Source organism: Macrosteles quadrilineatus, unplaced genomic scaffold (genome assembly GCF_028750875.1).
Source record: "Macrosteles quadrilineatus isolate MER2022 unplaced genomic scaffold, UCM_ALF_1.0 Scaffold_5__1_contigs__length_97177068, whole genome shotgun sequence".
Lineage (NCBI taxonomy): Eukaryota > Metazoa > Arthropoda > Insecta > Hemiptera > Cicadellidae > Macrosteles > Macrosteles quadrilineatus.
The window spans coordinates 32,005,891-32,019,046 of NW_026542598.1; the positions used below are offsets into that span (position 1 = coordinate 32,005,891).

A 13,156-nucleotide genomic window follows, 5' to 3' on the forward strand; every position below is an offset into this window, starting at 1 on the left:
AGAAACTTCAATGAGTTTGCAATCCAGCATAATCGGACGACGGAAACATTGTTTAGTAAAGTAAAAATTGGTTATTTCCATTTTTCATCCTCAAAACACAACAGTTTGCTTCTTTACACTAAAACTCCTTTAGAAAAAATATTGTTCGGCTTAAAAAACAAATAATTTTGATTTTGTACATTTAAGGGTACAATGCTTCACTTCACACTTAAAGGTTACAGAGATAATAAAAAAACAACTGCAATTTAAAAATTCCATTTTATACTTAGGTATACAGAACAACACTCAACTGCTGTAGTTTGTTTTGGATTATGTACCTATATGTCAAATTCAGCCAATTTTTTGTTTCCTTCTAAGCTATCAAAATTTGCTAAACAACCTTAATTCTTTTCCTGTAGCAGCAAACCTAAGGGCTGGGTTAAACCTGTTATTTAAATAGCGAATAAATCTAACATTTAGAAAAATATTTTGGTAAAAATTCAATGAGTCAAATGGAAAATGGCCTAGTCTGCAGGTTTACTGCAACTGGGGGTATTTATTAAGATAAAATTACTGAGAGTTATAAATAGTTTTTTTTTACAATATGCACACATATTTACACACAGCTAAATCTATTCTGCCTCGGATGGATTGTTGTTTGATGTCGCTTGGGACAGATACACTGGCGTTGATCCTGAGTTCTGTTGGTTGACCTGCAAAAAAAATATCAATTGTTTACTACATGAGCTCATTCATTATCCTACAGTCAAATCATTTTGTCCAATGCTCAGTGTTGGGGAAGCTACTTTTAAAATGTAGCTAGCTACAACTACTGCTACATTTCCAAAAAAGTAGCTTAGCTACAGCTACAGCTACAGTTCCGAGAAAGTAGCTAGCTACAACTACAGCTACAATGAAATGTAGCTATAGCTACAATTTTAGCTACTTTTCCTGTAAAATTAATTGCAACTATGTAAACCTAACGTTACAACAACAGAACCAAAATAAGTTAGTTGGGTGTTCCATCATATTTAGTGCTTGTTTTTAAATATGGCATTATTTTTAAGCATATTATATGTAAATTTCATTAGCCTAAGTTCAAAGGACATACAAACAAACTATATTTTAAAAGCCCATTTCATTTCTTTAATCTACATTCATTTATAGATTCTTTTATCAACTATTAAAACAATAAAACTGTAAAACGATTATTCAAAAATACTATTTTGTGTTACAGAGCCTAGCCTACTGAAATTGGAGTTAATTGCCTTTCCTTATTTTTAATGTTAAAAACTACATTTCTATAACTTTTACCCATAGTAATATGTTACTTGTTCTATGAATAACACTTTTCAATGTCAAGAAATCGTCCTTTGTCAAATTATGCATAGGTCAAATTGTGCTTCAACAAACGTTGGTGCAGAAAACAGTATTCAGCAGCTTATCCTGAAATCGGCTTTTAATTTAAACATGTTGAAAATTGTTAAGTAAAAATAACATTTTGGCGTAGCCTACTTGGCTTTGTACAACAAATTGGCTATAGTAGGCTTGTTCTTACAAGGACTAAACATACATATTCCTATTAATTGAACTTGATATTCGTATTAATCCAATAGCATAGCCTAGGAATAGTCCTTAAAAAGAGCTGTTAGCAGGAGCAAACTACCGTATGCTACTTTTTAAATGCAAGTTTCATGTTATATGGAGATTTTTTTGTTACAATTATTATGTATTCTAGGCCTAGGCATATATCAAATCTCATCAGGAAATTTACTCTTCGTTCATTTAGTAAACCTTTGAAAAATCTTTGTAATCTAACCAAGGAAGGGCTTGTGATGGTGAACCACAATCAACAGATGAAGCAAAGGTTGATAGACCAGCTTTCTCATTATTTTTAGGTTTAGTGTTGGTTTCCATTAAAACCCAAGTTTAAACTAAATTTATACAATAAAGAAACTAAATTGATTACCAATTTCCCTTCCCTGACAATCACTTGAAAGCATTCAATAGCTTCTCTTGTCACCGGTACCGGTACGGTAACGTTTAATTAAACGTCGTCTGCAGCTAGCAATTTTATTTTATCTGACAGTAATCATAGAGTAGCAAATGAAGGAAATGAGAGCCAAACATGTGGATAACACTCAGATAATAGCCTCCATGTCCACGCAACGTTTTAATAGGTAATGACACGACTGTGACCAGCTGTATGAAGCCAAGAAAGTAGGCCTAACTTTTTTGAAAATCTCAGTTTGAAAAAGGTTGTGATAAAAATCACTATCTCAATCAATGTTAATGTAGTGAGAAAAGTAGCTAAAATTCCGCTACAACTACTTTAAAAATGTAGCTAGCTACAGCTAAAGCTACAAAATCTTAAAAGTAGCGTAGCTACAGCTAACGCTACAAAAAAAGTAGCGCGCTACTGTAGCGTCGCTACTTGTAGCGCGCTACTTCCCAACACTGCCAATGCTGAAGCAGAAAAGTAGTAAGGTTTCAAACAATTGTTTTCCACACAACTACTTATTACTAACGGATGAGAAATATATTAAAATAATGTTAAAACACTGTGTTAAGTTGTATTTATTATAGAAGTCGAAAGTGATCTATGATTTACCTGAATTATCTGAGGATGAGCTTGTACTATGATTGGCGACGATGTTCCTCCGTTCAGCTGCATTCTGATCATCTGCAGTTGACTGGGAGATAACTGAATCTGAAAAAAATGTTAGTTCTATCAAAATGCCACATTAAAATTAGGCTAATTGTACACAATTTATTAACTTGACAAGAGGATTGATAAAATAGTCTTTTGTTCTGTTTGTTGGTTCTGAAAACATTTTAAAAGACTTTCAGACATAATGGAAGTGTAGAAGGACAAGGTAATTTTATTAGCACTTGAACTGAGGGATTTTTCTGACCTTGCTTGAACGTGTTTGCTGTAAAAATTGGAAAATTAATGATGTAAGGAGTTTTATCGGTTTGTCCTCTATAGAGCAACTTTTTTGTAGAAATTATTTTAAAACTCAAGCCAAATGGCTTTATCAGCTGCCTTGATCAAGAAAGGGGGTAGAATAGGTTTAGACTGCAGCAAATGGAAAGGAGAGAACCAAAGATATACAAAATCATTAGTAAGAAATATGTTTGAGCAAAGACAATATCTGCAGTTATTAAATATCAGCTTCAATAATCCGACGTTATAATTTTATGGTATTGTAGGGGATGGAAATATTTATTCAAAGATACTCTGTGGGAAATATAGCGCTATTTAACTTTTCTCTTGTTTGAAACTGATAAACTATACCACCCTTAGGCTTATACTTAAGCTGTCCTGGCAGAGGCAGAGTTTGAAACTGATAAACTATACCACCCTTAGGCTTATACTTAAGCTGTCCTGGCAGGAGACCTGGCTATGAAGACATTTTGTACAACAGTATATCATCTGTAGTTTTTGTTTCCTTTTTTTTTGCAAAAATTATCAACATTATCAATCGTTGAGATGGGGACGCCACCTAGGTGCGTAGTTTAACTCAAATATTGAATGAAGGATGAGTGTAGAATGGTGTGTGATGACCCGTGTAGCTCTGTAACTGACTAAGATCAGCTGTTTCATTAGCCAGGATCATTTAAAGCCAAATGATCAGAAACTGCTGGGTCCAGTTTTGAACCATCAGACTTTTTCAGGATCGAACCTGCGACCTTTTGAATGTTAGGCGAGCACTATAACCATTCAATCACCTAGCCACAATTGGATACAATATAATAAAACTATTACTGATATAACCACCATTTCTTCTACATTAAAAAAGAAAAATTTTGCTAAACTAATTAATTTAAAATCAGGTTGATAACTTATATTGAAACGGGTCAAAATTTGCTTGAGGGTGAATATTTTTGCGCTCATTCCAAATATGTTGTTTTACTTGTGCAAGGGGCGCAGTAAAAGCTAGGCATAATGATGTCACCCTGGACTAGCATTATTTTAATTAATACTCTCAGCCAATAATCTTAAATCGATAAGTCACAAACTCGTTCAAACCCTAAACTATATCGTTATAGGCTAGGTTATCTGGACAAATGTGTGACTCATTTTGGTGAGACAAAATTATTAGGTCTTCAGGAAAGACAAGGTTATTATATCATATTTTGCCCTACACCAAAATTTACAGAGTATGATAAGATTTGATTTGACATACTGGAACATTTTGGATCTCCCCATTTGCCGTAACCACCTGCTGTACGAGTTGAATGCCCGTCTGTCCTTGATTAGTCTGTAGTTGCACCATGTGTGGCTGACTGGCCGAGTTGTTGGTGTTACCTCCGTTTTGCTGCAATCAGAACAAAGCTATAATAGATTTATACGACACTGACTCACCACTGTGTATATTTTTAAGGCGAAGATGAGTTAAGGGAATGTTAATTGAATAAGGAATTTTTGAAAAAGGAATAGAGTTCAGCTAGTCAAAGAAAATTTGAGTAAAGGGGCTAATAGATACACAATAAAAGAACACAAAACATTGTGGAGTTCTACATAACTTCTATGTCCCGCCAAAAGGTATGAATAGTTAACCCATTGACCAATCTTAGACGTGGCTCTCGCGCATGCCCTGGAAGACATCACGTGAGCCAAGCGACGGAGTCGGGTCGGTGTCCTGGAAGCGAAGAGTGAACATACAACATGGCTGGCTAGATACGCGGGGCATGGGTTAAGGGGGCATGGGTTAAGGCCCCGGTGAGGTATAGTGCTTGAATCATAAGTTATTTAAAATTTTTCATATTATTTGTTTCGGGCTCAATGATTTATAATGTCCATTTTAGCTTTGATATCAATATTACGTTAATTAATCCTTCACGTTGTGTCCACTCAAATTTGGTCCATTAGATAATATCTTAATAACATCCATCAGACGGCCACAACATAACACTGACATTTCGTCCTGATGTAGGACTTCTTAAGAGGATAGGTTGGAGAGAAATATCTGTTCAAAACTGGAACTGGAGTTGATCTTCAGCGTTGCCAACTGTGGCCACCACAAAAAAATACTAGACATAATGATACTATAAAAACAAATGTACACAAATATTTACACTTTAGGGGAAACTACTTAAAAAAAGCTAGCTGAGAGGGGAGGTAGGCGTTATTGAATTAAATTGAGGCCATTAGGATTTCCAGAGCCTGTAATATATATCGGCAGGCTAAATCCCACCTCCTCAGTAGGGAACTGTTGAACTGTTGTTAATTGAACAAGATGATTCTATGTTACAGTAGAACCTGTATTGTGTCACTTTTGGGACCGGGAGCGTTACAGTTAAGCGAATAGATGGATAACAAGAATCTTGTGTATGTTGTACTTGTTCAATGTTCGTACGGCGTTAATTACGACACATTAAGTAGCAGGGTGACAGATAAAACAGAGAGTAACAGTTGATCGAGGTTCTTCTGTACTAAGATCTCTCTGAAGCCATAACCATTTATTAAAATCTCAATGATGAAGTGTTGCTGGGTCTAGTTTAAAACCACCAAAAAGTAACTGAATTTTCTAAGAATTGAACTGGTAATCTGATTATTAGGCTAGCGCTAAAACCTCGCAGAAGTGAGACGAGTTGACAGACAGATCTAACAGAACAGATCATTGGTCATTGGATCAAGATTGGTTGGTTTCAGAATAGATTTAACCTAGCACCTTGGTGAAAAAGTTACTCAATATAATAACGTATAGTCTTAAAAAAGCAAATCCTAATCCAAGCTAATCATACAAGCTTTAACGACTTCACTCACCAACTTCAGCATAATATACGCCTACAACATTGAACCAAAACATGTAAAGAGATTTGTCTCTAAATTGTTGCCGATTTTACAAAAGTCGAACCTGTTCACTGGGATTGGAGACGGTGATTGTGTGCAGACCGGAGGTAGGTTGTACTACCTGTATGGTTGGCGCAGGTGCTGGTGCAGACGACGCAGGAGCTGCAGATGCTTGTTGTAGAGCTGCTTGATGCTGTTGAGCTAGGTGGAAATAGTAATGGACCTGCAATAAATTCATAAATTAATAGTAAGATAGCCTTTTGGAGGAAATTTTCCACCAATTCACAACCACTGATTCACTACCTATATATTTTTTTACTATTCTAACTGGGGGTTGATCAAGGCACCAGAAAACCAGAAGCTCGCCTATTAACGGGACAACACCTTGATCAACCACCTAAATTGTTCTATATTTGATTTTTGATTTTTTGGTAATTTTTGATGATTTTTAACTTATGTTACCGCCTAATAATCTCATACATAACATAAGTATCTCATACAGAACATAAGTACTTACCTGATCAGGATTTATGGGCGTTCTTGCTTCATTTGTCGATCTGCTGCTCGTAGTTTTTATTTCATCCCTGGGAACAATGTCTATGAGGAAATCAAACTGGTCGTACTTTGTGATGGCCATTGCGATGTCGTTTCGTTGCAAAGTGCGTCTCTTGTTGTCTTCAGTGTGTATCCATGCCCTCAGCGTAAGTTCGTGAATAAAAAGTTCAGCCGCTTTAGAAAACAGCATCGGTGCTTCAGCACTGATCATTTTTACATCTTCATCTAGTTTCATTATCTTTTTTATCCTTGCCAGAGGGAGAGCCTGAGTTTTCACATCTAGCTGCAAAATAACCATTAATATATGAAATGGATCGTTATATATATAATATAGATTATATAATCTATATATTTGCAACTCCTTGATTACACATATTTATAAGATTTCTTTTTTGGTACTGTTGCACCAGTGGGGTTCTACCTTAGAAAACTTGTTTTAAAATCATTTGGACTTTTTTCATAAGATAAGAGAAAAATACTGTAAAAAGAGACGTTACTAAACAACTGAGTGGCAATACCAAATTATAGGCTACAGCAACTAAACAATAGTTATTTGTTTAACTAGTGGGGTGAGAAATGTTTACGCACGAGCCATAGGTGAGTCTGGAAAGTTTCTCGAGTGCAGCATAGGCAGTTTGCACTCGCCTTACACATTATATTTTTCCTACAGTTACTATAAAGCATATAAATAATTAGTCTTTCAAACACTGTACAACACGTTTTTAGGTTAGGTTAAATCCAAACACTAAACGAAATGGGAATTAAACACTGCACCTAAGTGTTGCCAACTTATTTTCAAGCGTATACGTATTACGTGCCTAATAAAAGCACACTGTTTTGTGTTCATTGGTTGGAATACTGGCTTGCGACAAAAAAAAAAGCTGTGGCAAAAATAAAAAGTGTGCGGCAAAAGTAAGTACATGCAACAATTAGCAACTTTCTGTATTATAATCAGTGCAAGAAAGGCCACTTTGTCAGGTTACTGTAGGAAATAGTTATTTGTGTAACTAGTGGTGAAAGTGGCACTTTGCTGCACACGAGAGCAATGTTTACGCATGAGCCGCAGGCGAGTGCGGAATGATCTCGAGTGCAGCAAAGGCCTTTTTCACTCGTGTTACACATTATATTTTTCCTACAGTCACTATAAAACATAAATAATTAGTCTTTCAAACACTATACAACACGTTTTTAGGTTCAGCTAGCAACACAATTACACAAATGGTGCCCTGGAGAAAGTAGTACCCGTGGTCCGTATCACTCCGCTATTTTTCCTCGGCAAGAAATGTGCTCCGTCTTTTGAGAATATAGTTCCGTATGTTTTTGTAATTTGAAGTGGTTTCCGCGCCTAAAAAAAATGCTTTAAAGGTATTTTCTTGTTTATTAAGACCGTAGGAATGTTTTAAAAACGTTTAAAAGAAAAGTCCAGAAAGTTCAGAAATACCAAAACTATAAACACGAAATGACAGGTTAAATCGTAGTTATAATAGTCAATCAGCTGTTCATAGTATTATTATCTTTAAGTGTTGCCAACCTATTTCCAAGCGTACACGGATTACGTGCATAATAAAACCACGCTGTTTTGTGTTGTTTGGTTGGAATCCTGATGTGCGGCAAAGTATAAACCGTGCAGCAAAGTATAAACCGTACGGCAAAGTATAAATATGCAGCAATTAGCAGCTTTCTGTACTATAAACAGTACAGGGAAGCCAACTTTGTCGGGTGACTGTAGGAAAAAGTTATTTCATTCAAATCAATCAAATTTAAGTTTTAGTTTAGGTCTGGCATAGGTAATATGATAAATAAATAACCATAACTTGACATAACCTGTACACCTATCTAAAATATTATGTTTTATGAAAAAAGAACCTTAGCAAAGGAAATTTTTTTAACTCCCCGGTATCTCATTAGGGGAATCGATAAGATTATTTTTTAGCCTATGATTTCACAAAATTTTTTATCCTACATACCCGAACTTGACTTATTTTCTTGATTTCCTCTGTCATCTTGGGCCAGAATGCCAACAGGGCTGTATGAGCTTCTGACACATTCTGGGGAACAACTGCGGCTGAAGCAGAACCCGAGGCACCCTCTCCGTCCAAGTCATTGTCTCTATGAATTTAAACGTCACTATACAATTTATCATTATAAAACAAGAAACTTTTGATAGTTGCCAAACATTGTTAAAACAAAACTATGATTGAATATTATTGAACAGTAACTTAAGTAATCTAAATTCTATAGCAATTCAGTAGTAGGCCTAACTGAGACGTAAAATATTAGATAGAATGGTATCACAGAATAAGCGTAGCCTACTTTAAATGAGCGACTAAAGAGTGGAATTATGTCATTCCTCTGGCTAGTGTGCTTTGTTACTGACTAACAGGTTCTTTATTATAGCGTCTCGGTTTCCCCTTCCAAGAACTGATGAGAACCTCTTTAGATAAGGAGGGGGGGGCGTGACGTCACTCTGCTCTTTAGGGAACACCATTACCGTAACGAGACGATATGATTCCATCGGTGTTCGTGGTGTAGTTGATAGCATCTCGGACTCGTGATCTGGAGTCCCCAGTTCGAATCCCGCCGGCGACACTAACTTTTTGTCCAAGGTTTTGCTTAGATTGCGAATACTTCTTAACTGTAGGACTACATCTTTTTTTTTAATTTGAGCATTTAAAATTTTATTTATGAACAGAATTATTTTTTTTAAATTAGTAAACTTAGTAAAGTTTATCTTATATCTTTTTTATATTATCAGCAAGTTTGGTTGGTTAGGTTAGGTTATGACAGTTTAGTTCTATAATTAAAAATTTTAAAATTAATTTTATAGTTAAAAAGTTAATTTTCTAACTAGAATATTATAAAATAAATTTAAAGATTTTCTTAAATCGACGTGAGGGGCTCTCCCACAATCCCCCACTCTTTCGCAGACAAGGTTCTCATCAGTTTTTGGAAGGGGAAAATGAGACGCTAGTGGTTCTTTATCCAGGATACTAAATAGGTTAAAAGCTTAAAGATTGAGATTGAGAACAGCTGTGAGAATTGTTAAAATACAAAAAAAATTAGCTAAAGACTGTTTTGTTTCATCCAAAACCTTAACACCATCCATTTATTGGGTCCATTTATGAACCCAAGTTGTATGTCAATTTTATTAAAACAAGTTAGGCCTAATTTAATGTACAAACCAACCTAATTGTCAGTGTTGAATTCCAAAAGGATGGTAAAGGAATTAGGTGTGTACCTTGGTCCTATTTGCACCATAGTCGTAGAGACTAGAGATCATAATTTTATTTCTTTATTTCTTATTTCCTAATGGATTATCTTTACATATTGCCCCATATAGAGGGTATGATATCGGAGTTAATTAGGTATCCTTCCTTAACTTCTAGTGAGGTATCAAAACTGAAAATCTAAAAACTCCAAAACCCTCGAAACTTTCCCAAATAATTAGGCCTACATTAGACCTAGCAAGTAAACTTGACATAATTTAGGTTAGTAAATTATGAGATTCGATCAATGAGTTTTGAGATTTGTTACTAAAAATCAGACTTCCAACATTTTTTGGCATCATTATAATTGTTTAGAAAATTTATTTTACTAGGCTTGGCCTATTGTTACAAAAAATTTCATCCAGGATTTTGTTATAAAAAATATGCCTATTGATCACATTCATTTAATTTATTTTAGTTTGACTTGTTTATCAAAACGATGTTTTTTTTTTAGTTCAAGTCACAATCATAAATCAGAGGGTCAATGGAGTTAAATTTAAGTATTTCAGTTTTCGTTATTAACCTTTTATTATTACCTGCATTTTTGTAATAATATATATAATAGGCCTAAACAAAATTATCAAGTTTTGTCTGTAAAAGTGTGGTGTATGGGTTTTGAGATTGGGGACTGGAATTTTAATATTTGTACTTTATTTTTGGTTTTGAGGTTAGAAATTGTGAATGTTGGCTATCACTGCTACCTATTTAAGTTAATACAACCAATCTTACCAAGATAAGTTAGTAAAATTTAGTTAACTTAGATTGGGGACTAGGCCTAGAGTTTTAATTTTTGTACTTTATTTTCAGTTTTGAGGTTAGAAATTATGGATTTTGGCTATCACTGCTGCCTACTTAAGTTAATACAACCAACCTAACTCATAAGTTAATAAAATTACGGGTACAGTTTCTTAACTGGGGTATGCTAATATCGATTGAAACTATATAACTTAGAATTGGAAATATTGATTAATAATCGATATTTTTAAATATATCTATCATAAAATTAAACCATCATAACCTAACCTAACCAACCAAACTTGCTGATAGTGAAAAAATAGCATGAAGGTTTACTAATCGAAGTCCTTAAGGATAACTGTTCTTTCCGAATGCCTTAAGGATGGGAATAGGCCTAGGCCTATTAACAGTCATTAGTCTAGACTATGGCTATGTGAAAAGGCATGTAAACAGCCAGTGTTTGTATGGGTTTTACTCCAGATCATTAAGGATTCTCAGAATGAAACACTTTAATGAAAAGCAATTAATTACTATTATAACTGCTACTCAACTATTTTTGATCAAAAATAGTTTACACAGTCACAGGACAAAGCTTAGATTTTGTAATGAATTTGTGATATTTTTTAAGTGTATGAATGTGACACCCACACTTTCTTATCAGTATAAATCTCTAGCCTGTGTTAGGGAATAAAATTGAGACCTAACTCTGAAAAATTAAAAAAGTTAATTGTAAAAACTTTGAATAGGTAACTTATAGGTACTTACTGTTGGCTGTTGACAAAGAAGAGGGACATTACTGAGATACTGAGTTGTTTATCGTCTAGAGATCGATCACACTTTGCTCTTTAAAACTCAAGTGTAAAATTAATACTAAATTAATTAATTATCTTACTTTCAAACAGGTCGTCTTAAGAAGGATTGACTTTACTTTAGTAACCAATCAAAATGTCCAAAAACTCCAAGTCTCCAATCAGAAATCGAAGTAATAAGAGATCCTCTGGTTGGATGGTTGAGCTGGATCGTAGATCGTAGTCGTGAAAGTCGTGTTTCTTTCGTGTTCGTGTTGTGGCTATCCTGTCCTGACTGTTTTTTTCTCAGTGATGTGAACGTGATGCTATCAGGACAGGAACCCTTCTAATCACCGGCGTACAAAATACGAGAACAATAATATTTCGATGCTCCATAACATCAACTAAATTTTGTAACTAGACCAATTCATGAGTTTTGAAAATATGTGTTGGTTTAAGTTTTATAAGTAAGTATACGCTATTTTATTCAGATATAACTCCTTAATATTAAAGAAAAACCTATATTTATTACCGTGTCTTCGTCTATGACCGGTACATTTTTCCTGTAAATATCTATTTATTGAATTGTATAACTGCATATTTATTTATTAATTTAAGATTACAACTATCCGTTATAAATCATTTTTGTAATGGTCTTTAACCGTTGGAATGGAAATAAAAAATAAAAATAGACCAGTCAGGGCCGAAATAGATACAGCGTCAAACGTAAAATAATAAACTTCTTGAATGAAAATTTATACAGTAGACTCCCTCTCTCTTATCCGGACACCTTTTAACCGGACATAGGTTTGGTTTAACTGGACTACACTTGGCGTAAATTTATTTTTTTTTACTGGACAATTTTTATCAGCACATCGGTTTAACCGGACTTGATTAGCAGGAAGTGGGCGGTACTAAAACGACTGTTCTCGCGGGAATAAAGATTTGACACCAGCGATCACGTGTATAAACACAATGCTCTCCTAAATTTGATTTAGGTACAGTGGAACCTTAATAACAAGACCCTCGATGACAAGTTACCCTTGATAAACATAGTGTCATTTTCAAACTCCCTAGAATTTATTTTACCCTTTAATTAAATGTTATTGCAAACCTCGATAAGAAGTCAACCTTGATAATAAGTCTTATTTGATAATCCCAATGAGAGTCTTGTTATCAAGGTTCTACTGTATTTGGGTTGCACGCATTAAATTTACCGTTTTGACGAGTTTTTGGGGGCGTCTGCTTAACCGGAAAACCCGTTACCCGGACTGGCCTCGGTCCCGGGGAGTCCGGATAAGAGGGAGTCTACTTATAACTTTTAGTTTTGATTATATGACGGTGGATAGTCAATAGTTATCTTAATCTTATGGCTTATCCCATCCATTAAGGATTTGAGGTGGTCTGGAAGTGGGTTAAAGAACGTGACCCTGTATGTAGGGGAGTGTTACTGGATTTTTTAAGACGGTGTTGAGGTAGGTCTATGTCTGATCTATGTCTGGCGAAATGAGTTTTGTCGGAGAAGTGGTGAGGAGTTGTTTGCGAGGATAATTGTTTCGAGGTTATAGGTTGAGATTATGTGATTATAATGAGGATATGGTGTTTTTGAAAATATGGCTTGCAGTGTTCCAAGGGGTCCTCGGTCCTCCAGTCTCAGTATTGATATCAATGCCTCCATCTGTAAACGAGAATTTTGTTGTGGTTGCTGCTATCCCCATATGAGGTGATTCCGAATCTAATGTGTGACAATTACGATATGATAAAAGTATAGTGGATAGATTTGTATTAAGTTTAATAAAAATAATATATTTATTCAAAGGAAACGTTTTGTTTATTAATTTATACAGTAAATTGATGATAATAAGATGATAAGACCCCTACCTTCCAAAGATAAATATGTGCAAGAGACAACAAAAAATTAAAATATAATAGCAAAAAGTCAACAAAATAATTTTGCCATTGCCATTATTATCCAAATTACTATCATGGTTATGTTTTTCTTAAATTCTTTTTGATATAGACAGCTAAGTTAA

The 13,156-nt window shown here is 34.7% G+C and overlaps 1 protein-coding gene across 2 annotated transcripts; it reads right to left on the minus strand.

Annotated features, from left to right (window-relative positions):
- Positions 1 to 310: 310 nt before the first annotated feature.
- Positions 311 to 11,395, minus strand: LOC128994764 (nuclear transcription factor Y subunit gamma-like). 2 transcript variants are annotated; one of them, XM_054419527.1, is made up of 7 exons: positions 11,101 to 11,395; positions 8,302 to 8,443; positions 6,297 to 6,617; positions 5,901 to 6,002; positions 4,170 to 4,301; positions 2,591 to 2,689; positions 311 to 692 (listed from the first exon to the last, which is right to left on the minus strand). In XM_054419527.1, exons 1-7 carry the CDS (start codon positions 11,127 to 11,129, stop codon positions 612 to 614), a joined length of 906 nt encoding a protein of 301 aa, XP_054275502.1. In that variant the 5' UTR covers positions 11,130 to 11,395; the 3' UTR covers positions 311 to 611. The 2 variants fall into 2 exon arrangements, with proteins under 2 accessions (XP_054275502.1, XP_054275501.1); XM_054419526.1 differs by having other exon boundaries at positions 312 to 692; positions 5,844 to 6,002; positions 11,101 to 11,394.
- Positions 11,396 to 13,156: the final 1,761 nt, after the last annotated feature.

Coding starts and splice junctions, on each gene's coding strand:
- LOC128994764 (XM_054419526.1), bottom strand. CDS start 11,129: ATGTCCCTCTTCTTTGTCAACAGCCAACA. Junction 8,444..11,100: donor TTCTTTGTCAACAGCCAACA/GTAAGTACCTAT, acceptor TTAAATTCATAG/AGACAATGACTTGGACGGAG. Junction 6,003..6,296: donor CGCCCATAAATCCTGATCAG/GTAAGTACTTAT, acceptor AATTTATTGCAG/GTCCATTACTATTTCCACCT.